Source organism: Dendropsophus ebraccatus, chromosome 13 (assembly GCF_027789765.1).
Source record: "Dendropsophus ebraccatus isolate aDenEbr1 chromosome 13, aDenEbr1.pat, whole genome shotgun sequence".
Taxonomy (NCBI): domain Eukaryota; kingdom Metazoa; phylum Chordata; class Amphibia; order Anura; family Hylidae; genus Dendropsophus; species Dendropsophus ebraccatus.
Window position 1 is genome coordinate 41,351,014 of NC_091466.1, and position 22,858 is coordinate 41,373,871.

General features: G+C 43.9%; 1 protein-coding gene across 1 annotated transcript in view; it reads left to right on the forward strand.

Annotated features, from left to right (window-relative positions):
- Positions 1-21,659, forward strand: part of ADSS1 (adenylosuccinate synthase 1) — a 41,814-nt gene extending 20,155 nt beyond the window's left edge. Inside the window, exons 3-13 of the mRNA XM_069950918.1 lie at positions 486-548; positions 1,065-1,115; positions 2,802-2,868; positions 3,842-3,949; positions 6,423-6,504; positions 9,471-9,597; positions 16,737-16,891; positions 18,119-18,243; positions 18,855-18,952; positions 20,171-20,320; positions 21,446-21,659. Coding sequence (XP_069807019.1) covers positions 486-548; positions 1,065-1,115; positions 2,802-2,868; positions 3,842-3,949; positions 6,423-6,504; positions 9,471-9,597; positions 16,737-16,891; positions 18,119-18,243; positions 18,855-18,952; positions 20,171-20,320; positions 21,446-21,498 — 1,079 coding nt within the window. The 3' untranslated portion in view covers positions 21,499-21,659. The remainder of the gene's footprint in view (positions 1-485; positions 549-1,064; positions 1,116-2,801; positions 2,869-3,841; positions 3,950-6,422; positions 6,505-9,470; positions 9,598-16,736; positions 16,892-18,118; positions 18,244-18,854; positions 18,953-20,170; positions 20,321-21,445) is intronic.
- The last annotated feature ends 1,199 nt before the right edge of the window (positions 21,660-22,858 follow it).

The window sequence follows — 22,858 nt, forward strand, 5'->3', positions numbered from 1 at the left end:
GTGTTATATATTAAATCATTACTATTATTCTTTACCTGAATGTACTGGCTGTTTACTTAATGGGATTTTATGGCAAAAAGCAGCGAGTTTATCTTGCGCTGGTAGAAGATCTATAAAAACGCTCTTTTAAAATTCCCTAACTGGTCGTATATTCTTGTTTACCGATGACAAATGGAGCCGCAGCATATTTCCCCGGTGTCGTATTAATATTGTGCTTTTCCTCCTATCGAACAGGAGTCGGTTTATGTACTTTGTAATCTATATCTCTTATGGGAATTCATGTGCGGGTCTATCCAGAGTAGATGTATTACTTGGCTAGCTGCAGTTGGTCTGAAGTCCATATATTTGTGAAGCGTCGTATCCGCTACAGAGTGGTGAGGTGAAGTGTAATGCTGTTATATGGCAGCCTCATTGCCCTCAGTCATACAGATAGAGGTAAAAGATTTTTACTCCATTTCCTAATGCGTTCCTGTGTATCTCTACAGGTAATGGGGTCGTCATACATCTGCCAGGACTGTTCGAAGAGGCAGAAAAAAATGAAAAAAAAGGTAAAGATCATTGATCGGTATTAAAATATCACTGGCTAAAAAGATTGGGGTCATGGCCGAACAGAAGTATAGAAGGGAAAATGATTGGAAGATGACAAAAAGATGATATTTACTCCTTTGTATTTTCTATGGTACATTCACTTTAATGGGAATAAAGTCTTTGAACATGAAGAGGTTTCTTTTATGGAACATAAATAAAGAAGTTACCCCTATCATACCGGAAGAAAGCTACCACCTTCTATTAGGATAGGCAACGAGATTAAAGGGGTATCCTGGCCCAACAATACAAATGTATATGCTGCAGGGCTCAGGGGAGAAATAGGAAAGGAACATATATTACTCAGCCCCGATCCCCTGCAGCTCATGTTCACCTCCGTCTGGTTCTTCGATCTTCACTCTTTTTTTGCTTTAGGAGCAGTATGTATTTTTTCTATGTACATCCTTTTTCATTTCTGTGTTAAGTCGATGATATTCTTATGCTACTATGTATAGTTTAAGTCTGTTTGTTTTTTACAGGGTTAAAAGACTGGGAGAAAAGACTGATTATATCTGATCGAGCTCATATTGGTAAGTGCAGACGAATGTATATACTATTGGTACAAATACACTGGGTCAAAAGTCTTAGGACACCTTTCAGAAAAAAAGGGAAAATGAAATATCTGAGTAATCAAGTAATGATGGAGGGGACCTAAGTCTTAGGGTACAAACACACTGGGCGTATCCGCAGCGGATTTCTCGTTGCGAATTTGCAGCGAGATCCGCTGCAGATCCCTGCCCTGTACACTCTATGGGTAGACAAGCTTGCAGCAGGATGGACATCCCGCTGGGAGTATGTCAGCAGCTCGCCCTGTTAACCCCCGCCGCCATATCGTATACATCACCTTCTCCACGCTCTAGCTTGCTTCGGGGGTTGCCGGCACATCCCGCTCGGCCAATCAGTGCGCTGCCCCGCCGCAGCGCACTGATTGGCTGAGCGGGACATGAAAACACCGGGAGCCCCGAAGCAAGCTGAAGCGGAAAGCAGGTAGGTATATGATCCGGCGGCAGGGGGTTACCGGGGCGGGCTGCTGACATACTCCCAGCGGGATGTCTATCCTGCTGCGAGCTTGTCTACCCATAAGGTGTACAGGGCAGGGATCCGCAGCGGATCTCGCTTCGAATTTGCAGCGAGAAATCCATTGCAGATACGCCCAGTGTGTTTGTACCCTTAGGCTATATCTAGAACATGGCTGCCATCATGAAAGCCACCATTTCGGATCAAGGGCAAGTTTTTTCAATGAAAGGGGATCCTGTAACACATCAAAGAACACCATGTTTATCTCAGACGTCAATTGCCTAAATCAGATTTACAATATCTCTTGTGGTTCAAAAGTTACCAACACAGAAATTTGCAGCAACAGCCACCGTGATGCACAGCTATTTGACATGTTCAATGTGTTGTCCCTGGTGCTAAACACAGAGCTGAAGGTGCTGGATCCAGTTGTTAAGACATTGTAAATCTGTTCTGCTACATGACCATCTTCCCATTGGAACAGCTTACCCTTTATCCAATATGGCGGCTTTAAAGGTGGCAGCCATGCTTCAGACAGCCTAAAAGATAGAGAGAGAAATAATATGAATTAGGCACTACCAAACAGAAAAAATACATGCCAGACGCCTAGACCTGATCGGGATCTACACTATAAAGAAAAAGTAGTCACGGCACTCATTGATCCAGTGAAATGCGGTTCAATTTTTTTCTACTAGATTTTATAGTACAATAGACACAAATGTCAAGTAAAGCCCCTTTCACACATCAGTAATATACTGTCCGCAATAATCGATCTGTAGTTTAGTACCCGTTGATTCCAAATGATCCTTTTATGGATCTGTAGTTGCTACAGATCCATTAAAGGACCATGATCAGTGCCGCAAAAATTACTGGCAAGCCACAGATCACCTATTACAATCAATGGGTCATTAATTACAGACAGGAACAGTGATGTGTGAATGGCAGGTCTGGAAAGAGCAGACCCCAATAAATCATTACAATGTCTTTTTTTTTAATATAACCAGTAAGGACTGATGTGTAAAAAAGGTGACTTATTTTTTTACTGCTTCATGTCTCACAGAGTGGATTGAAACGTTGCTTGCTGAGACACGAATCAATAATAGAGGTCACCTTTTCACTGGATTGATGAATGCTACAACTGTTTCTTCTATTTATATATGCATATACTTCTCAATGACTTTCTGATGTTTGTTCCCGTACAGTGTGTGACTTTCATCAGGCAGTGGACGGTCTCCAAGAAGTTCAAAGACAAGCTCAAGATGGGAAAAAGTAATTATATTACAACATCTTTGTGCTGTTAGTAACTTTCTTATAGCTTAAAAAAAAGTATTGTTATAACAAAATGACAAGATATTTTGAATGTGTTATGAAAGTTTGTAAATAAAATCATATACAGTATCTATCTATTGCACACAGTAATATAATTGCATATCTCACACCGTATATGATATTTTATATAATATGAGATACTTCATACAATACAACACCCTACAGTATAAGATACTCAATGTAATATATCACATCACATCAATTGTCCATATAATATACTCCATACAATGTATGATACTCCATGCAAGATACCACCTAAGGGCCCTATTACACGGAGTGATAATTCTGAGCTCGATTCGGCTGATCATTGCTCTGTGTAAAAGAGACAACGATCAACCGATGAAACAATCATCAGCTGATCGTTTCTTTCAGCCATGACCTAAAATCATTGGGAGTCGGGCATGCATCACTACGAATTATAGTGATACATCGTTAATACATCCAATAATTGCAGCCTCGGGACCGGGAAGCATGCAGAGCGCAGGAGTGCAAGAGGGGGAGCGTGGATAGGTAATGTATTAATTTTTTGGGCAAGGGCTGCACGGACATTCCTAACAATATCCGTGCAGCCCTTGCTAAACGATTGTGATAGGCCCAGTAAACAAGCGCCAATCTAGCAGATCAGCCCTTATCATCAGCCTTCATCAGCTCGTGTAATAATACCCTAGGAGTGAAATAGTTGCATAGGTCCAGGCTAGATAAGGGAGAAGTGTTAGATGCCGCCATAAGTGGCCGTGCACCAAAGATCTATGGTCCTTCCCTCTGCAGAAACCATACGCAGATAGGTCTTTATCATCATATTATACGTTTATGCAATTCTTATTAAATTATCTAAAAAGCTGAAATGACAGAAGAAAAAATATGTGTAAAAATGATCACACTAATTCTAATTCTGATATCTTCTTTGTCTTAGCATAGGCACTACGAAGAAAGGCATAGGACCAACATACTCATCAAAAGCGTCACGCACCGGTCTCCGAGTCTGTGACCTCCTTTCAGATTTTGATGAATTTTCTTCCAGGTCGTGCATATTGAATTTGTTTTATCTTTTAATTATTGTTCTCGGAGTGAACTAGTCATAGCAAAGAAACAAACCACTTTCTGTATCAAACGTCCATACTATTATCCATATCTATCTATCTATCTATCTATCTCCTACATTTATATTTAATATACTGACTAGTGAATTTATAGTAGGAATAAAGTGCAGGCCTTTGTTTGGATCAGCTGGCAGCTTGTCGGGCTCCCAGTTGCCCAGGACTAGATCCAGCTTTTCCTGGCACCCAGAGCAGAGTGGCACAGACTTCAAATCCAGCAGCCTGACAAGCTACAGGCCGATCCTAACAAAGCGCTGTGCTTTGTTTCTACTGTAAATATGCTCTATCCTAATACTGACGATTTTGGGAGATTCCTACCTACAAATAATGGAGAGGTCTGTAATTTTTATTATAGCTACACTTCACATGTGAGATGCAGAATCTATAAAAATCCAGAAAATCACAAATAATTTATTGCATAAAATGAGTATTTGATCACCTACTAACCAGCGAGAATTCTAGCTCTCCTAGACCTGTTAATTTTTCTTTAAGAGGCTCCTCTAAAGGCCCTATTAAACAAAATGATTATTGGTCGTATAACCTCTCCAGCATGGCCAACAAGAAAGAGCTGTCTACAGACACCAGAGACAAAATTGTAGACCTGCACAAGGCTGGAATGGACTACAGGAATAGGCTAGCAGCTTGGTGAGAAGGCAACTGTTGGCACAATTATTAGAAAATGGTAGAAACACAAGATGACTGTCAGTCTTCCTAGTTCTGGGGCTCCATGCAAGATCTCACTTTGTGGGTAAAGGATGATTCCAAAAAGGTTCAGGAATCAGCCCAGAACTACACGAAGGACCCGGTCAATGATTTGATGAGAGCTGAAGATTACCATAAGTAACACACTATGTTGTCATGAACTAAAATACTGCAGGACATGCAAGGTTCCCCTGTTCATGCCAGCACATATCCAGGCCCATTTGAAGTTTGCCATTGACCATCTGGATTATCCAGAGGAGGCATGGGAGAAGGCCATGTGGTCAGATGAGGCCAAAATAGATTTTTTTTTTTTATATCAATTCCACTTTACGTATTTGGAGGAAGAAGAAGGATGAGTATAACCCTAGGTACAAAGTCCCAACTGTGAATCATGGGGTACAAACATTATAATTTGTGGCTGCTTTTCTGCAAAGGGGACAGGATGACTGCATCATACTTAAGGTAGGATAAATAGGGCCATGTATCGTGAGATTTTACCTCAGTTAATGAATTAAAGATGGGTCATCTAGAATGACAGCTATGTTTTTCTAATCCTGATTAACCCCTTTAAGACGCATTTCAAGGTCCTGGAGTGGCCTTGCCAGTCTGCAGACCTGAACCCAATCGAAAATCTTTGGAAGGAGCTGAAACTCAAAGTGACTCTGTACCCACAATCTGTCCCCCCCAAACCACTTGTACCTTCGGATAGCTGCTTTTAATCCAAGACCTGTCCTGGGGTCCGTTCGGCAGGTGATGCAGTTATTCTCCTAAAAACAACTTTAAATCCTGCAGCCCTGTTTCTAACGGCCGGGGCTTACATTTGTATATGCATTAGGCTGGCAGCACCTTTCCGTCCTAACTCCCCACCCTCCTCATCATTAGGAATGACCCAGGAACATTTACTGCTATTTGAGCTTTACACAGGTGTATTAACGATCCAGCCCATGTGCCTGGCTGCCACAGGTGTGGAATAGGAAGCAAGCTGCCTGGAGCATTCCTAATGATGAAGAGGGTGGGGAGGAGGGAAAGAGAGGTGGTGCCAGCCTAATGTATATCCAAATGTAAGCCCCGGACGTTAGACACAGCGCTGCCGGATTAAAAGTTGTTTTTAGGACAATAACTGCATCCCCTGCCGAACGGACCGCAGGACAGATCTTGGATTAAAAGCAGCTATCTGAAGGTACAAGCGGTTTGGGGGTGTCAGATTGTGGGTACAGAGTCGCTTTAATGTTGTCCAGCGGCAGACCCTAGACCCTAGATCTGGAGAAGATCTGTATGGAGGAGTGGGACAAAATTCCTGCTGTAGTGTCTGCATATGTAGCCAAGAACTACAGGAAACGTCTGACCTCTGTAATTTCAAACAAAGGTTTCTGTACCAAATATTAAGTTCTGTTTTTCTATTGTATTAAATACTTATTTCATGCAATAAAATTCTAAATAATTGTTTAAAAATCATACAACGTGGTTTTCTGGATTTTTTTTTACTAGACTCTGTCTCTCACTATTAAAGTGTACCTAAAATTACACATTACAATATTCTTCGTAGGTTGGGAAAACTTCAAAATCTAAATCAAAATCTATCTACAGTCTCATATCTGTCTACCTGGCTATCTCATATATAACATATCTAACATTAAAATCGTCTCGAGTTATTAGTTTCGTATACTGAGATCATAACATTATCGTATTTTGTAGGTTCAAAAACCTCGCACATCAGCATAAGTCAATGTTTCCGAACCTGGAGGTAGATATAGATGGGCAGCTGAAGAAACTGAAGGTAAGGCTAATGTCCCTGCAGCACCTGCAGAGGATCGCGGAAGAATGTGATTTCCCATAGTAACAGAAATGAGTCCCTAAACTGGGGCCTCACTTTAAAGGGGTAGTGCGGCGGTAAAGAATTATTGACAGAATAACACACATTACAAAGTTATACAACTTTGTAATGTATGTTATGTCTGTGAATGGCCCCCTTCCCCGTGTCCCACCACCCCCACCCGTGTACCCGAAGTGTGGTGCGCTATACATACCTGTCACGTGCCGACTCGTCTCCGATCTTCAGTCTGCGATGCCGTCTTTGGACTGCCGGGCCCAATCCCTCTGAGCTTCCTGAGTGCCGGCCGCCCTCTTCAGCGGCATCAGCTGCTCAGCCGCGATTGGCTGAGCACAGTTATGCTCAGCCAATCGCGGCTGAGCAGCTGATGACGCTGAAGAGGGCGGCCGGCACTCAGGACGCTCTGAGGGATTCGGCCCGGCCGTCTGAAGACGACATCGCAGACTGAAGATCGGAGACGAGTCGGCACGTGATAGGTGTGTATAGCGCACCACACTTCCGGGTACACGGGTGGGGGGGGTGGGACACGGGGAAGGGGACCATTCACAGACATAACATACATTACAAAGTTGTATAACTTTGTAATGTGTGTTATTCTGTCAATAATTCTTTACCGCCGCACTACCCCTTTAAGGCTATGCTCCATGATTTACTAAAGATCGCAAAGAACTAAAGATTCATGAACATTATTTTCAGTCGTTGTTTAACAACAGCGGCCGTTTTTTGTGATCTTTAGTATGTTGTGGGAACATAGCCTTAACCCTTTGAGGACCAGGCCCAAAATGACCCAGTGGACCGCGCAAATTTTGATCTTAGTGTTTCCGTTTTTCCCTCCTCCCCTTCTAAGAGCTCTAGCACTTTCTGTTTTTTATCTACAAGGCCATGTAAGGGCTTATTTGTTACAGGAATAGTTGTACTGTGTAATGGCGTCTTTCATTTTACCATAACATGTATGATGGAATTCCAAATATATTATTTATGAAGATATAAATTGGTGAAATCGCAAAAAAGAATGCAATATGGTAACGTTTGGGGGGTTCCTGTGTCTACGTAATGCACTATATGGTAACAGCGACATGATACTATTATTCTATAGGTCAGCCCGAACACAACCATATGCAGGTTTACGCAGATTCTCTAATGTTATATATTTTTTTTTAAATGAAATCCTTTTTTTTGGCAATTAATTATAAATAAAATGGCCCTATTGTGACCCTTATAACAGTTTTATTTTTTCACCTACGGGGCTGTATGGGGTGTCATTTTTTCCGCCATGATCTCTAGTTTTTATTAATACCATATTTGTGAAGATCGGACGTTTTGATCACTTTTTATTAATATTTTTTTATATATAATGTAACATAAAATCGGTAATCCGCGCACTTTTTTCCCTCTTTTCGTGTACGCCGTTTACCGTTCGCAATGACGCTTGTTATATTTTAATAGATCGGACAATTAAGCACGCTACGGTATATTATATGTTTATTTATTTTTATATGTTTTATTTATATAATGGGAAAGGGGGGTGATTTCAACTTTTATTGGGGGAGGGGTTTTGGGGTAGTGTGTTAGTGTTTTTAACTTTTTTTTTTTTACACATTTGAAGTACCTTTGGGGGACTTTTACATAGAGTTCTTTGATTTCTACACTGATGAATGCTATGCCATAGGCATAGCATTGATCAGTGTTATCGGCGATCTGCTCATTGAGCCTGCCTGTGCAGGCTTAGTGTAGCAGATCGCCGATCGGACCACACGGTGGCAGGTGAGAGACCTCCGGCGGCCCGTTTTACCGATCGGGACCCCCGCAGTCACACTGCGGGGGTCCCGATCGGTAAGTGACAGGGGACTCCCCCTGTCACTTACACTTAAACGCCGCTGTCGCGCCGTTCGCTGCGCGATCGCTGCAGCGTGTCATTGCCGGTGAGGTCATTGCCGGCCCCCACCTGCTGTGAAGCGCGCTCCGCTCCGGAGCACGCTTCATAGCGGGAGAAACACCCAGGGCGTACAGTTACGCCCTAGGTCGTCTGGGGACAGACTTCCATGGCGTAACTATACGCCCTGGGTCGTCTAGGGGTTAAAGCGTAACTGTCATGTTTTTTTTTATTGCAGAAATCTGTAGTATAAGCGATTTTAAGAAACTCTGTAATTGGTTTCATCAGCCAAAAAAGCCTCCTTCTGTACTCAAGAAGCAATCTCCCAGCCTCCCCCCCCCCCCCCCCCCCCGACTTCTTATTTGTGCATTATCAGGCAAACACGTCTTCATTACAGAGAAGCCAGTGAAGACGGGCTCTGCTCTCTCCATTGTAAGCCTATGAAGGGGGGAGGGGCTGAGGGAGATGAGGGAACAGGAAGAGGTGACATGAAGGTCAGCTGTTTGTAGACTCTCTGGGCACCTAAAACGCTAAATTCAGGTGTCAGAAAGGTCAGTGCTTATCTATGAACTTACTGAGAGAAGATTGCAGGGTGTTCTGCTTTGCAGAAATCCTCCGTGCTCAGTCACTCCTCTCAGCCCCTCCCCTCTCCATAGCCACATAATGGAAATCCTGCTTCATTTGATGTGAGGGGGGAGGCTGGGAGATTGCTTTTTCAGTCCAGAAGGAAACTTTTAGTACATAAAACCTATTACAGAGTTTCTTAAAATCGCTTGTACTGTTGATATTTAATGTTTTCAGAAAAATGACCCTGAAATGACAGTTACGCTTTAAGTGACTCTGTCAGCTGTGATTCACATTTCAAATTGCTTTTTCTACGTTCTGGAAGCGCAGATGGATATATGAAAGGTACCATGTGTCTCCTTGCCTTAACAACTGTCTAATAGTGTCAGCAGTTTTAAACATGAAATACAGCTGACAGATTCCCTTTGATTGTCAGATATTACTCCTCCTTTACACACTTTTTTTATTGTTACAGGTGTACGCTGATAAAATACGGCCAATGGTTCGAGATGGCGTATACTTCATGTATGAAGCTCTTCATGGCCCCCCAAAGAAGATTTTGGTGGAAGGAGCTAATGCTGCACTACTTGACATTGACTTTGGTTGGTGAACAAAATCTGTAGTATATTGTACACATAGATAGATAGATAGATATATAGATAGTTATTATTTAGTTAATATTTATCTATTGTCAGGTAAAGGTCCGAGCTGAACATCAGTAGTAAACGTGTTGCGCTCCCCCAATAGTATATAGCCCCCCTGTGCGCTCTCCCATAGTAGTATATAGCCCCCCCGTGTGCTCTCCCACTGTAGTAAATAGCTCCCCGTGCGCTCTCCCCCTGTAGTATATAGTCCCCCTGTGTGCTCTCCCCCTGTAGTATAGAGTCCCCCTGTGCTCTCCCTCAGTAGTGTATAGCCCCCCTGTGTGCTCTCCCCCTGTAGTATATAGACCCCTGTGCGCTCTCCCCCTGTAGTTTATAGGCCCCCTGTGCTATCTCCCCCATTAGTATATAGCCCCCCTGTGCACTTTCCTTCTGTAGTATATAGCCCCCCTGTGCACTCTCCCCTTGTAGTATACAGCCCCCCTGTGCGCTCTCCCCTGTAGTATATAGCCCCCCTGTGCGCTCTCCCCCTGTAGTTTATAGGCCCCCTGTGCTATCTCCCCCATTAGTATATAGCCCCCCTGTGCTCTTTCCCTCTGTAGTTTATAGCCCCCCTGTGCGCTCTCCCCCTGTAGTATATAGCCCCCCTGTGCGCTCTCCCCCTGTAGTATATAGCCCCCTGTGCGCTCTCCCCCTGTAGTATATAGCCCCCTATGCGCTCTCCCCCTGTAGTTTATAGGCCCCCTGTGCTATCTCCCCCTGTAGTATATAGCCCCCCTGTGCGCTCTCCCTCTGTAGTATATAGCCCCCCGTGTGCTCTCCCCCTGTAATATATAGCTCCCTGTGCACTCTCCCCCTGTAGTATATAGCCCGCCTGTGCTCTCTCCCCCCCGGTAGTATATAGTCCCCCTGTAGTATACAGCCCCCTGTGCTCTCTCCCCATGTAGTATATAGCCCCCTTGTGCTCTCCCTTAGTAGTATATAGCCCCCCTGTGCGCTCTCCCCCTGTAGTATATAGCCCCCCTGTGCGCTCTCCCCCAGTAGTATGTAGCCCCCCTGTGCGCTCTCCCCCTGTAGTATATAGCCCCCTGTGCAATCTCCCCCTTCAATAGAGCATATAACATAAAAAAACAAACACTTATACTCACCTCGGCCTGGCATTTCCTCTTCTCTTCGCTTTTGTGGCCGCACTGCAGCGGTCACAAGAGGCCGCTCTCCCCTTGTCCTGGCGTCTGCTCTCCAGTGATGTCACTCAAGCGCTGAAACCAGAGGCAGAGAGCGGCCTCTTGTGACCGCTGCGGCCCCAAGAGTGACTGACAGGGAGGGAACCAATAGGTCACTCTCTGTCAGTGCTGCTGCACGGTAACTGTGAGCGCTCATTACAAGCACTCATAGTTACTGTGCAGGGAGCGGCACAGCCCAGTATACAGGTATACTAAGCTGCAGCCGGGGTCAGGACAGATGGCCTCCGCGGTCCGGGTTCGGACCGTGGTCCGCCAGTTGAGGATCCCTGCTCTATGGAGCCGTCAGAAAGAGCCTAGTGCTGTAACTCTCTTTAGCAGCTCCATTGAGAATGAATTGAGCAACTGTATTGCTCTCATAGAATTATACAGTAGTGCCTTGGATTACGAGCATAATTCGTTCCGGGACCGCGCTTGTAATCCAAATCCACTCATAAGAAATTACTAAAATGCCGACAATTGGTTCCACACCCCAAAAATAATGATTTTTCATTCTGAATAACATAAAACAAATGCAACAAAGATTTAGAAACAGCTGAATATGTGATATTATAAGTTACTGTACAGTATAGCAATGAGCAGGGCAGATGTGGGCACAGTATAGCAGCGCTCATTGTATGGGAAAAAAAGGGATTACAACTATGAAGAGATTACCCCCACAGTCCTGTCCTCTGATGTAAGCCCCAGCCTGAAGTGGATCTGCTATGATTTGGAAGGTGAGAGAGACTTCCTGGGTCAGAGTACAGTGCTGTAGACGCCCCTATGCAGACCATGCCCCTCCCCCGCTCCGCCTCCCACCCAGCACAGGGAACTCTTAAATCAAAGCAATGCTCTTAAACCAAGTCACAATTTTGAAAAACTATGAGCTCTTAAACCAAAACGCTCTTAATCCAAGTTACTCTTAAACCAAGGTGCCACTGTATATCTATTCCGAAGAGGAATGAGAGATGCCAGAAATAATGAACAGATTTGTCCTGATTTTTCCGCTATAGGGTCATTGGGGTGTGACAGGGAGAACAAGTCTAATCACATTGTGGACTAATATAATAAATTACATAATGATGATTAAACAAAGTATCTGCTTAATGACTAGAAAGCTGTTCTACAGTCATTAGCTTGTGGGTTGGACATATAATAAAGTACCAGGACTGTAATTATCAGATTCTTTCATTCATTAATTCCAGGCTTCACACAGCCCCATTGTCACTGCCGGAGTAGCTGATAAAGGCATGCAAAGCAAATTGGGTTAAATTCATTTATTGATGTAATCAACTATTCATAGACACCAAATGTTCACAAAATATGGTTACAAGTAAGTAATTTTATGGTCCCAACCGAATGGGTTTTCTAGGAATATTTCTCCTTGTACTGGGCGAAAGGGTGAGTGGAGGAGGAGCATGGTCTGCATAGCGGGGTCTACAGCCCTGTACTTTGACCGAGGAAGTCTCTTTCACCTTCCAAATCATAGCAGATCCACTTCAGGCTGGGGCTTACATCAGGGGACAGGACCGCGGAGGTAATCTCTCCATAGCTGTAACCCTTCTCTCCCCGGACAGAGAGTACTGCATGTATGTGCCCACATATATCCTGCTCATTATAGTGCTTGAAAAGCACTATATTGTAATCCATATTCTTCTTCTTCCGTTTCTTCTTCTTCTTCTTCCAGCTATTTTTCTGCGCGTAATACAGCCCGAACCGCTTTACGCACAGACTCCGTTCAAACTGCGTTTCGAAGCCCTCGGCGGTGTGTGGTGTGCTATCTATTTTTCGTTTCGATCAGATTTGTTGTTTTTAAGAAATTTACGTTTAAAGACCCCAAATTTCCCATAGAAAATAATGGCCCATTGCAAATAATGGCCACACTCTAACCGCTAACAGCCAATCACAGCACATATGCAAATAGCTGAGATATAGCAGCCAATAGGAACTCTAAGGTCTCGTCAGGCATGTATCACAACATCCACAGTCACATGTCCACTATTGGCCAATAGAAGATTTAATATATGGAAGGTCCTTAACAATTTTGTGTCACTGACATGAGTAAGATTGTCATGGTAACCGAGCAATGATCTTTACCATTATAAGTACCCAGATCACTCTTAAAGGGACCCAAGTAGCTCTTAAAGGGACGGGAGCCATGTCGTTTTTAAAGGGATCCAAGTTGCTCTTAAAGGGACGGGACCCAATTCGCTCTTAAAGGAACGAGACCCAAGTCGCTCTTAAAGGGACCCAAGTCACTCCAAAAGGTATGGGACCCATGTCGCTCTTAAAGACACCCATGTCGTTAGAGCGACCTGGGTCCTTTTAAGAGCGACCTGGGTCCCTTTATGAGCGACCTAGGTCCCTTTAAGAGCGAACTGGGTCCATTTAAGAGCAAACTGGGTCCCTTTAAGTGTGATCTGGGTCCCTTTAAGATCAACCTGGGTCCCTTTAAGAGTGAAATGGGTCCTTTAAAGAGTGACCTGGGTCCCCTTAAGAGCGACCTGGGTCCCCTTAAGAGCGACCTGGGTCCCCTTAAGAGCGACCTGGGTCCCTTTAAGAGCGACCTGGGTCCCTTTAAGAGCGACCTGGGTCCCTTTAAGAGCGACCTGGGTCCCTTTAAGAGCGACCTGGGTCCCTTTAAGAGAGAAATGGGTCCCTTTAAGAGTGAAATGGGTCCCTTTAGAAATGAAATTGGTCCCTTTAAGAGCGACCTGGGTCTCTTTTAGCGTAAAATTGATCCCTTTAAGAGCAAAATGGGTCCTTTTAAGAGCGACCTGGGTCCCTTTAAGAGCGTTCTGGGTCCCTTTAAGAGCGAAATGGGTCCCTTTAAGCGTGAAATGGGTCCCTTTAAGAGCGAAATATGTCCCTTTTAGAGCAAAATGGGTCCTTTTAAGAGCGACCTGGGTCCCTTTAAGAGCGAAATGGGCCCCTTTAAGCATGAAATTGGTCCCTTTAAGCATGAAATTGGTCCCTTTAAGAGTGAAATTGGTCCCTTTAAGAGCGAAATGTGTCCCTTTAAGAGCGAAATATGTCCCTTTAAGAGCAAAATGGGTCCCTTTAAGCATGAAATTGGTCCCTTTAAGAGCGAAATGTGTCCCTTTAAGAGCGAAATATGTCCCTTTAAGAGCAAAATGGGTCCTTTTAAGAGCGACCTGGCTCCCTTTCATAGCGAAATGGGTCCCTTTAAGAGCGAAATATGTCCCTTTAAGAGCGAAATGGGTCCTTTTAAGAGCGACCTGGGTCCCCTTAAGAGCGACCTGGGTCCCTTTAAGAGCGACCTGGGTCCCTTTAAGAGCGACCTGGGTCCCTTTAAGAGCAAAATCGGTCCCTTTAAGAGCGAAATATGTCCCTTTAAGAGCATCCTGGGTCCCTTTAAGAGCAAAATCGGTCCCTTTAAGAGCGAAATATGTCCCTTTAAGAGCTAAATGGATCCCTTTAAGAGCGAAATATGTCCCTTTAAGAGCAAAATATGTCCCTTTAAGAGCGACCTGGGTCCCTTTAAGAGCGACCTGGATCCCTTTAGGAGCGACCTGGGTCTCTTTAGGGGCGACCTGGGTCCCTTTAAGAGCGACCTGAGTTCCTTTTAAGAGTGACCTGAGTCCCTTTAAGAGCGACCTGGGTCCCTTTAAGAGCGACCTGGGTCCCTTTAAGAGCGACCTTGGTCCCTTTAAGAGCGACCTTGGTCCCTTTAAAGGGAACCTGTCACCCCCCGTACCGGGGTGACAGGCTCCCGACCCCCGTTAGAGACCCCTATACTTACCTCATCCCGCCGGGTCCCGCTTCTGGATTCGGTCGGGTCCCGGAGATCTCAGCCGCTGCAGCCCGGCGCGCGCGCTGAGAGATGAGTCCAACGCTCATAGAGAATGACGGGAGAGTCCAGCGCTCCGTCATTCTCTATGAGCGTTGGACTCATCTGTCAGCGCGCGCCGGGCTGCAGCGGCTGATATCTCCGGGACCCGACCGAATCCAGAAGCGGGACCCGGCGGGATGAGGTAAGTATAGGGGTCTCTAACGGGGGGTCGGGAGCCTGTCACCCCGGCACGGGGGGTGACAGGTTCCCTTTAAGAGCGACCTGGGTCCCTTTAAGAGCGACCTTGGTCCCTTTAAGAGCGACCTGGGTCCCTTTAAGAGCGACCTGGGTCCCTTTAAGAGCGACCTGGGTCCCTTTTAAGAGTGAAATGGGTCCCTTTAAGAGTGAAATGGGTCCCTTTAAGAGCGAAATGGGTCCCTTTAAGAGCGAAATGGGTCTCTTTAAGAGCGACCTGGGTGCCTTTAAGAGCCACCTGGGTCCCATTAAGAGCGAAGGGACCCAGGTCGCTCCTAAAGGGACTCATGTCGCTCTTAAAGGGACGGGAGCCAAGTTGCTCTTAAAGGGACGGCACCCAGGATTAAAGTTTCTCTTAAAAGAAAGTCACTGGTAAAGGGGTACTCTGGAAGTCACTGGTAAAGGGGCGCTCTGGAAGTCACTGGTAAAGGGGCGCTCTGGAAGTCACTGGTAAAGGGGCGCTCTGGAAGTCACTGGTAAAGTGGCGCTCTGGAAGTCACTGGTAAAGGGGCGCTCTGGAAGTCACTGGTAAAGGGGCGCTCTGGAAGTCACTGGTAAAGGGGCGCTCTTTTCAAGCACTATGTATTTTCCTGGAAATGCAAATCTAGTATTATATTGAAATCCGTATTCTTCTTCTTCCAGCCATTTTTCAGCGCGTAATACAGCCCAAACCGCTTTGCGCTCAGACTCCGTTAAAACTGCGTTCCGAAGCCCTCGTCGGTGTGAGGTGTGCTATCTATTTTTTTTTTTCGATCAGATTTGTCGTTTTTAAGAAATTAACGTTTAAAGACCCCGAACTTCCCATAGACAATAATGGTCCTTTGGAAATAATGGCCACATTCTAAACGCTATTGGCCAATAGAAGATATAAAACATGGAAGGACCTTAACGATTTTTTCTCATGGTAATGGTAACCGAGCAATGATCTTTACCATTATAAGTAGCAGAGTTCAGTCAGTAAAGTAGCAGAGCTGAGGGGAGGGTACCCAAGTCGCTCGTAAAGGAACGGTACCCAAGCTGCTCTTAAATGGACGGTACCCAAGCTGCTCTTAAAGGGACTGTACCCAAGACGCTCTTAAAGGGACTGTACCCAAGACGCTCTTAAAGGGACTGTACCCAAGCTGCTCTTAAAGGGACGGTACCAGACTAGCTCTTAAAGGGACGGTACCGAGGTCGCTCTTCAAGGGACTGTACCCAAATCGACAGGGACGGTATAAAGGGTTAAAGTTTCTCTTAAAGAGAAGTCACTGGTAAAGGGGCACTCTGGAAGTCAATGGTAAAGGGGTGCTCTTTTCAAGCACTATGTATTTCCCTGGAAATGCAAATCTAGTTCATTTATGCTCCTTGCAGTCTCTGTCAGTCCTAATTGGTCCATGCTGAACACACCCCCTTCTCCATTGCTGTCATGTGACCACACAGACCTCTGACAGCAGCCCTGCTTCTCTATTCTAGCCTGTTCTAATACTCTACTGCATTATGGGGATCTGCAGTTCCATTCTGTATCTACAAACTGCTGCTGTATTTTTAGGTTTATGCACTTGCTGTACATTTTACACCTCATGCTGATTGCTCTACTGTACAGAAACTTATAATATTAAATATTTAGCTGTTTCTGAGTGTTTGTTTTATTAGTTTTACATGTTATTTAGAATATAAAATATTTTTTTTTGCAGTGTGGAACCAATTGTCTACATTTTAATGATTTCTTATGGGAACATTTGCTTTGGTTTAAGAGTGGATTCAGTCCCGGAATGAATTATGTTTGTAATGCAAGGCACCTACCTATCTATATATATATATATATATATATATATATATATATATATATATATATTGTTTTTATTCTTCACCCATTATAAACTTTCTTGCAGGTACATACCCATTTGTGACATCGTCAAACTGTACAGTGGGAGGCGTCTGCACTGGACTTGGAATCCCCCCTCAGAATATAGGGGAGGTATATGGTGTGGTTAAAGCATATACCACTAGGGTGGGCATAGGAGCCTTCCCAACAGAACAAATAAATGTGAGTATGCTGATAAGACAGAGATGTAAAAAGGTAAAAGAAAATCTCATTATTCGCAGTTTTACAAATAAGTGTGTGGCATCAAACTGGAAATAGCATCTAGATTTAGAGAGAATGCTCCACTGACTATTGCTTCAACTGCATGCAATCTAGCCACTCCATGCATCCTCAGATCAGCTCAATAGATTGTTTTACCTATATTGTATTCTTTCCTCTATAGGGGATTAGCAGTATAGTAGGAGCTGTGAAGCTTTAGAAGGATGCAAAACCCATTGAAATTAAAGTGGTTATTCAGGCTTAGAAAAACATGGCTGCAATGTTCCAGAAAGTGAATGGAGCTGAATTGTAATACCAGACACAACCTTGGGACAGATGTGATGCTGTTTTAGCAAGAAAGCAGCTGTTTTTGTCCCCATCCTGAATTACCCCTTTAATGTCCTGTCCTTGTGAGTCATAGGTAAAGCAGGTTCTTACCCTTTTTATAACAGCTTTTCGAGATTTCTATGGTAACAAAGTGTGGACCTGCTGGTACCCCCAAGGATCATGTGTTATCCGAAACAAAATTAGGTAGAAAATGTACATTTTCCCTGCAGTGCCACCACAGGAGAAATGAGGCATTACACAGTGTTTATTCAAATCAATAAATTGTCTGGGTAATGCAGGACCAGTCAGATCCCCCAGGAAAGAAGACACTCTTTGTAACTGTTCTCCACTCTGGTTAAAAGACTGTGATCCTGAACAGATGATTCCAGTCTATAATCTCTATTCTTTCATTATACACTGTATAAAAATGGAATTTTTTTTTTAGACTGGACAATCTACTAAATTAGGTGTTCTTCTCAGCACTATTTGCTCCTGTAGACCATCATACAACGCCTGCTAGTTACAGTCAATAGACCAACCATCTGTCTCTAAAGTGTGGCTGAGGACGGCCAAAGGAGTGCTGTGTTTGAAAGAATTCTATAGTCCCTTCATCTTTTATAGGAAAATCCTATAGAATTTTCCCAGATGTTGGGAGGAGTTTAGAGCTTCTTATATGCCCTAAACATATAAACAAACTCTATGATTGTACCCCTAAATCCTGTGTCATAGATGCCCTGGTTTCTTAACATGGAGTATCAGGCCTGAGAAATCTTGTTAGATGTATTAGAAGTGTTGGCCTCCTTGCAGTGAAAGTGTGTTGTAGGTAGACATTAAACACCTTGTCTGTCCTTCCCTCCTTCTCAGGAGATTGGAAACCTTCTTCAAACTCGCGGTCACGAATGGGGAGTAACTACAGGTCGGAAGAGGAGATGTGGCTGGTTAGACCTGGTCATTTTAAGATATGCCCACATGATCAATGGTTTCACTGCGTAAGTATATGTATATTACCAAACATACAGAACTAAGGACAGAGGGGTACACTGTACGAAGGCAAAACCACAGAAAACAATACATACTATTTTTTATTTATATTGTATTGACTTTGTACTAGCTGTTTTTTCCCATAAAAATACATTTTTTTCTGCTGATTTTAAAGCCCATATTGCAGTGGGTGTCCTCAGTTTGCGGTAGTCATCAAGCATTCAAGGCCACATGGTTCTTTGTGAATGTGACCTGCTATGACCTATGAGATTAAAAAAATCCACACATTAGACTGAATGTACTAAAATACATCAAATGAGTATCCTAAAAAAATATCACTTACAAGACATACAGGCATCTTAAATTATGGAAAATCAGGGGGATTTAATGACTGGAAGCCCATTCGATTGCCAAAAGAAAGCCTAAGGGTATATTCTTACATTCTGTTTTTTTATACAGTGTTTAAACCCAAAGCTGGAAATAGATCAAAAGTAGAGAAAACATATTAAGGGAAGACTGGGCCTTTTCTTGGCTTTTTCTTCAAAAACCACATAAAGAAAAAACTGAGACTCATACCTGTCAGATGCAATGTATTAAACAATATGACTTTACTTTTCAGCTTGGCACTTACAAAACTGGATATTTTAGACTCTCTGGATGAGATTAAAGTTGGTGTAGCGTACAGACTTAATGGGAAGAGAATCCCATACTTTCCAGGTTTGTAAACTTAGATGTTCTCTTGATTTCTGCAGTCTTATGGCCCAATAGGAAATTGATATTAAGGCCAGGTTCACATAACGTATGACACTGGTCGTGTCACAGAATGGCCGGTTTCAGTGAACGTAATTTCTTTTTGATTGGGATGTGGGCGCATTTGGGTGTGCCCACATTCCAATTACCCATAGCAGACAATGTAAAGTTCAGCCGGAGCCGCACTTTACATTGTCTGCACTGTCAGTTTTGTGCGGCAGCTATTCAACGAATAGCTCCCGTACAAAACTAACATGTCAGTTTTCGGTGCGGCTGCTTGGAATACCAGGCAGAATGTATACTATGTGTATACACTCCAGCCGGGATTCCATATTAACTAATGTCATCTTGGAAGATACTTTCCAAGGTGACCAGAAGGAGAAAGTGCAGTATCAGAGAGCAGAACATGTAGGACATTCATTGCTCTCCTTATAACCCCTTGAAGTCAACAATCTTTTTAACTAAGCAACAGAAAACTATAACTGACCATGTGACTGTAAAACATGACTTAGAGAGGCCCAGGTACCAACACTTGACATACAACCTTGTACTCTGCAAAGTTTCTAGCCTACTAGTGCTTCTTGCTATATAGTTGTTAAATAGAATCCCCTTTTAACTTAGAATAGAAGTTCTTATGAAAGGACTTGTTTTTCATCAGTACCCTGAATAGAGATTTGGTTTGGGGGCACTTCTCACCCACTGACCTAAAAAGGAACACTGTTGGTAAAACCTATACACTGTATTATGACTACAGCGGAACCTAAAGGGTCGGAGTGTGACACAGGGATTCAATGAATACTAAAGAGAGGATCCCATCACCATCTCAGGCACCAAGCAGAACACAGTCCACCTGTTTTTTCTGGAGTGTTTCTCTAAATGGAGTCTGTCCTGGTGTTCATTCATTTTAAAGGGGTTATCCAAGGTTTTCAAAATACATCTGCTTTCTTCTAAAACAGCACCACACCTGTCCACAGGTGGTAGTGAAGCTCGGCCCCAAGGCAGCCTTGTTCTAATCCTTTCTAATACTTTAGCAGGGCTTAGTTAAAAAAAAAAAAATGTATGAAAGATGGGAAACCCGCCAGTGATCCATTTACTTATCCAGATGATGATACATTTCAGCCACAGGGACAACACAAATGAATTGTAAATGTGATTTTTACATACTCCTATGATTTCCTATCATAGCAAATCAAGAAATTTTACAAAAGGTAGAAGTGGAATATGAAGTGATGCCAGGCTGGAAGAGTGACACCACAGGTGCCAGGAAATGGGAAGAACTTCCTGCCAAGGCACAGAACTATATCCGATTTGTGGAGAACCACATTGGAGTGCCTGGTATGTATACAATCCTGAGCAAATGTCACTTTTTACAGCTCAGATATTAATGTCTCCGACTCAATACTTCAGATTCGTGTAGTATATTTCTGCAAATTTCAAAATGTAGAATTATAAAATGAATTCCTTCTACAGGTTTTGATACAAATGTTAATGGTATCATATATAACAAAATATTATTCTATGCTGCATTATATTACAATATCTTTGATCTATTGCTTGGGCCACTATAAGAATAAAAAAGACATATTCACCTACCTGAGTCTCCCGCAGCTCCTGCATTGGCGTCATCTGGTCCCCAGCTTGTCGCTCTGCTTCTTACTTCCAAGACAGTCTTGTCTTACTAAGGCGGCACACTGACTGGCAGCCAGTGATTGGCATTAGCAAGCCATCACTGCGGGGCTAAGACTGTCTCAGAAGCAGAAAGCAGAAGAACAAGCTGGGGACTGGATGACACCAGTGCAGGAGCTGCAGAGGACTCAAGATGGTAAATAGTTCTTTCTTTCTTTTATTTATAGTAGGCCAAGCAATACATCAAAAATGTATATACCCAAATAACCCCTTTAAGGGTGAACTCACACATGGCTGCATTCTTGCAGAAAATATTGCAACTGTCCAATTCATGAATGGGGCTTGTAGAAAACCATTAGGGTAATTTAGCAAGACTGGCATATCAATACGCCAACCTTGAAGGGGTATTCCAGGAAGATATTGTAGAAAAGTTAGAGACTGCAAGAGTCTGACCTCTGTACCCCCCACAATCTCCGTAACGCCCCCCGGCTTCTGTATTTTGAATAAAGCCCTGGGTACAGAATGTGACCCTTGCCTCTACTCATTCCTATGGAGCGATAGAAAGAATTGAGATCGGCAGCAGGTACAGAGCCCCAGCGATCTCCTACTTTTCCCCTATCCTTAGTAGTATTGAGCAGACTTACAGAACTTCTCGGGTTCGACACTGTTCTCAGAACTGGAATGCTCTGCATTTGACTCCTCGTGTCTGGAGAAGTTGGCTGTATCCATGTTTTCCAGGGGGCTATTATCCCGCATATGGTATATATTACTTACTGTAGTATGGATTCATTTCTTCTGAACAAATAAGTCATGTGTGTATTTTTTTTCTTGCAGTCAAATGGGTTGGCGTTGGAAAATCAAGAGAGTCTATGATTGAGCTGTTCTAGAGTATAGACGGACAGATGCCCTCACCCTGATTCCAGCACCACACCCTTGCAGCATCGATAAAGAATAGTGCGCACTACAGCATATTGTTGACCTGCGGTGAGAATGTTTTCTCCGCTCTACAACTTGTGACAACCTACACTTATAAAATAAAATTGGTTTGCAATACAAAGGTCCCACTCTTATTTTGCAGAGTAAAGCGAAAGTAAAATGTTCTGTTCCTGTCACTTTCCAAAAAGTTTGGATGTCACAGAGACAGGTAAAATATTTTGGTTCTTCTCATACAGGGACACACTGTGAACTGTGCATGCGCAGTGTGAGCTCTTCCTGCACATCAATGAGGGGCATAATTATGCATATATGAATATTCATAGTAGGTGGCGGCAAAAGAGGCGGCTGGGCAGCCAGAAGGGGGGGTGGGTGCTCTGTGTGGCCAAGCAGGGCACCCTGTGCTCCTGAGGACCTGATTAGCATACTTGCTCCTAACAAACTGCAACAAATGGGGGGACCAATTGTAAAAAGAAGAGCAGCGCTGCTAACAGGAAGTACACAGCTGCAGGGGGATATTTGCACGAACCTGCTGATAGTTCACCTTTAATTCATTTGTGCAATAAGCAGTGTTAATTAGAAAAAAGCTGATTCTTCACCAATACCCATTTAGGCTATGTTCACACTATGTAAAACTACAGCCGTTGTTGCCGATGGCAACAACGGCCGTAGTTTTTGCAGGGTGGAACAATGCCTTAATTTTAATGAGATCCCGGCCGGAGCGTACACACATCTTATACGCTCCGGCCGGGATCCCGTGCGGCCCCGCAAATAACTGACATGTCAGTTTTCTGCAGCCGCAATTCAATGAACTGCAGCCGTAGGAAGCCCTGTCAGTTCACACTATGAAGCGAGCGGCTCTGGCCGCTCGCTCCATAGTGTGCAGGGGGAAGCTCTGATGCGGGCGCACGCTAATGCGCCCGCATCAGAGCTCTGCGGCCGGAAAGATCATCCGTCCGGTGCTTAATTACCGGCCGGGATGCTCTGGGCAGAGACCAGCCGTTGTTACGGAACGGCCGGTCTCTTACGTAGTGTGAACATAGCCTTAAAGGGGTTATCCAGTGCTACAAAAACATGCCCACTTTGGCCCCACTCTTGTCTCCAGGTCAGGTGTGGTTTGCAATTAAGCTCCATTTACTTCAATGGAACTGAGTTTCAAACCACACCCAATCGGGAGACAAGAGTGGTGCAAAAGTGGCCATGTATTTGTAGCACTGGATAACCCCTTTAATAAATTTCTACCCAATTACTCAAGCGCATGTTATCTAAAGGCAAGTAAAATCCTCCCTTTTTTAAACTCTGCCCCTGGTGTAT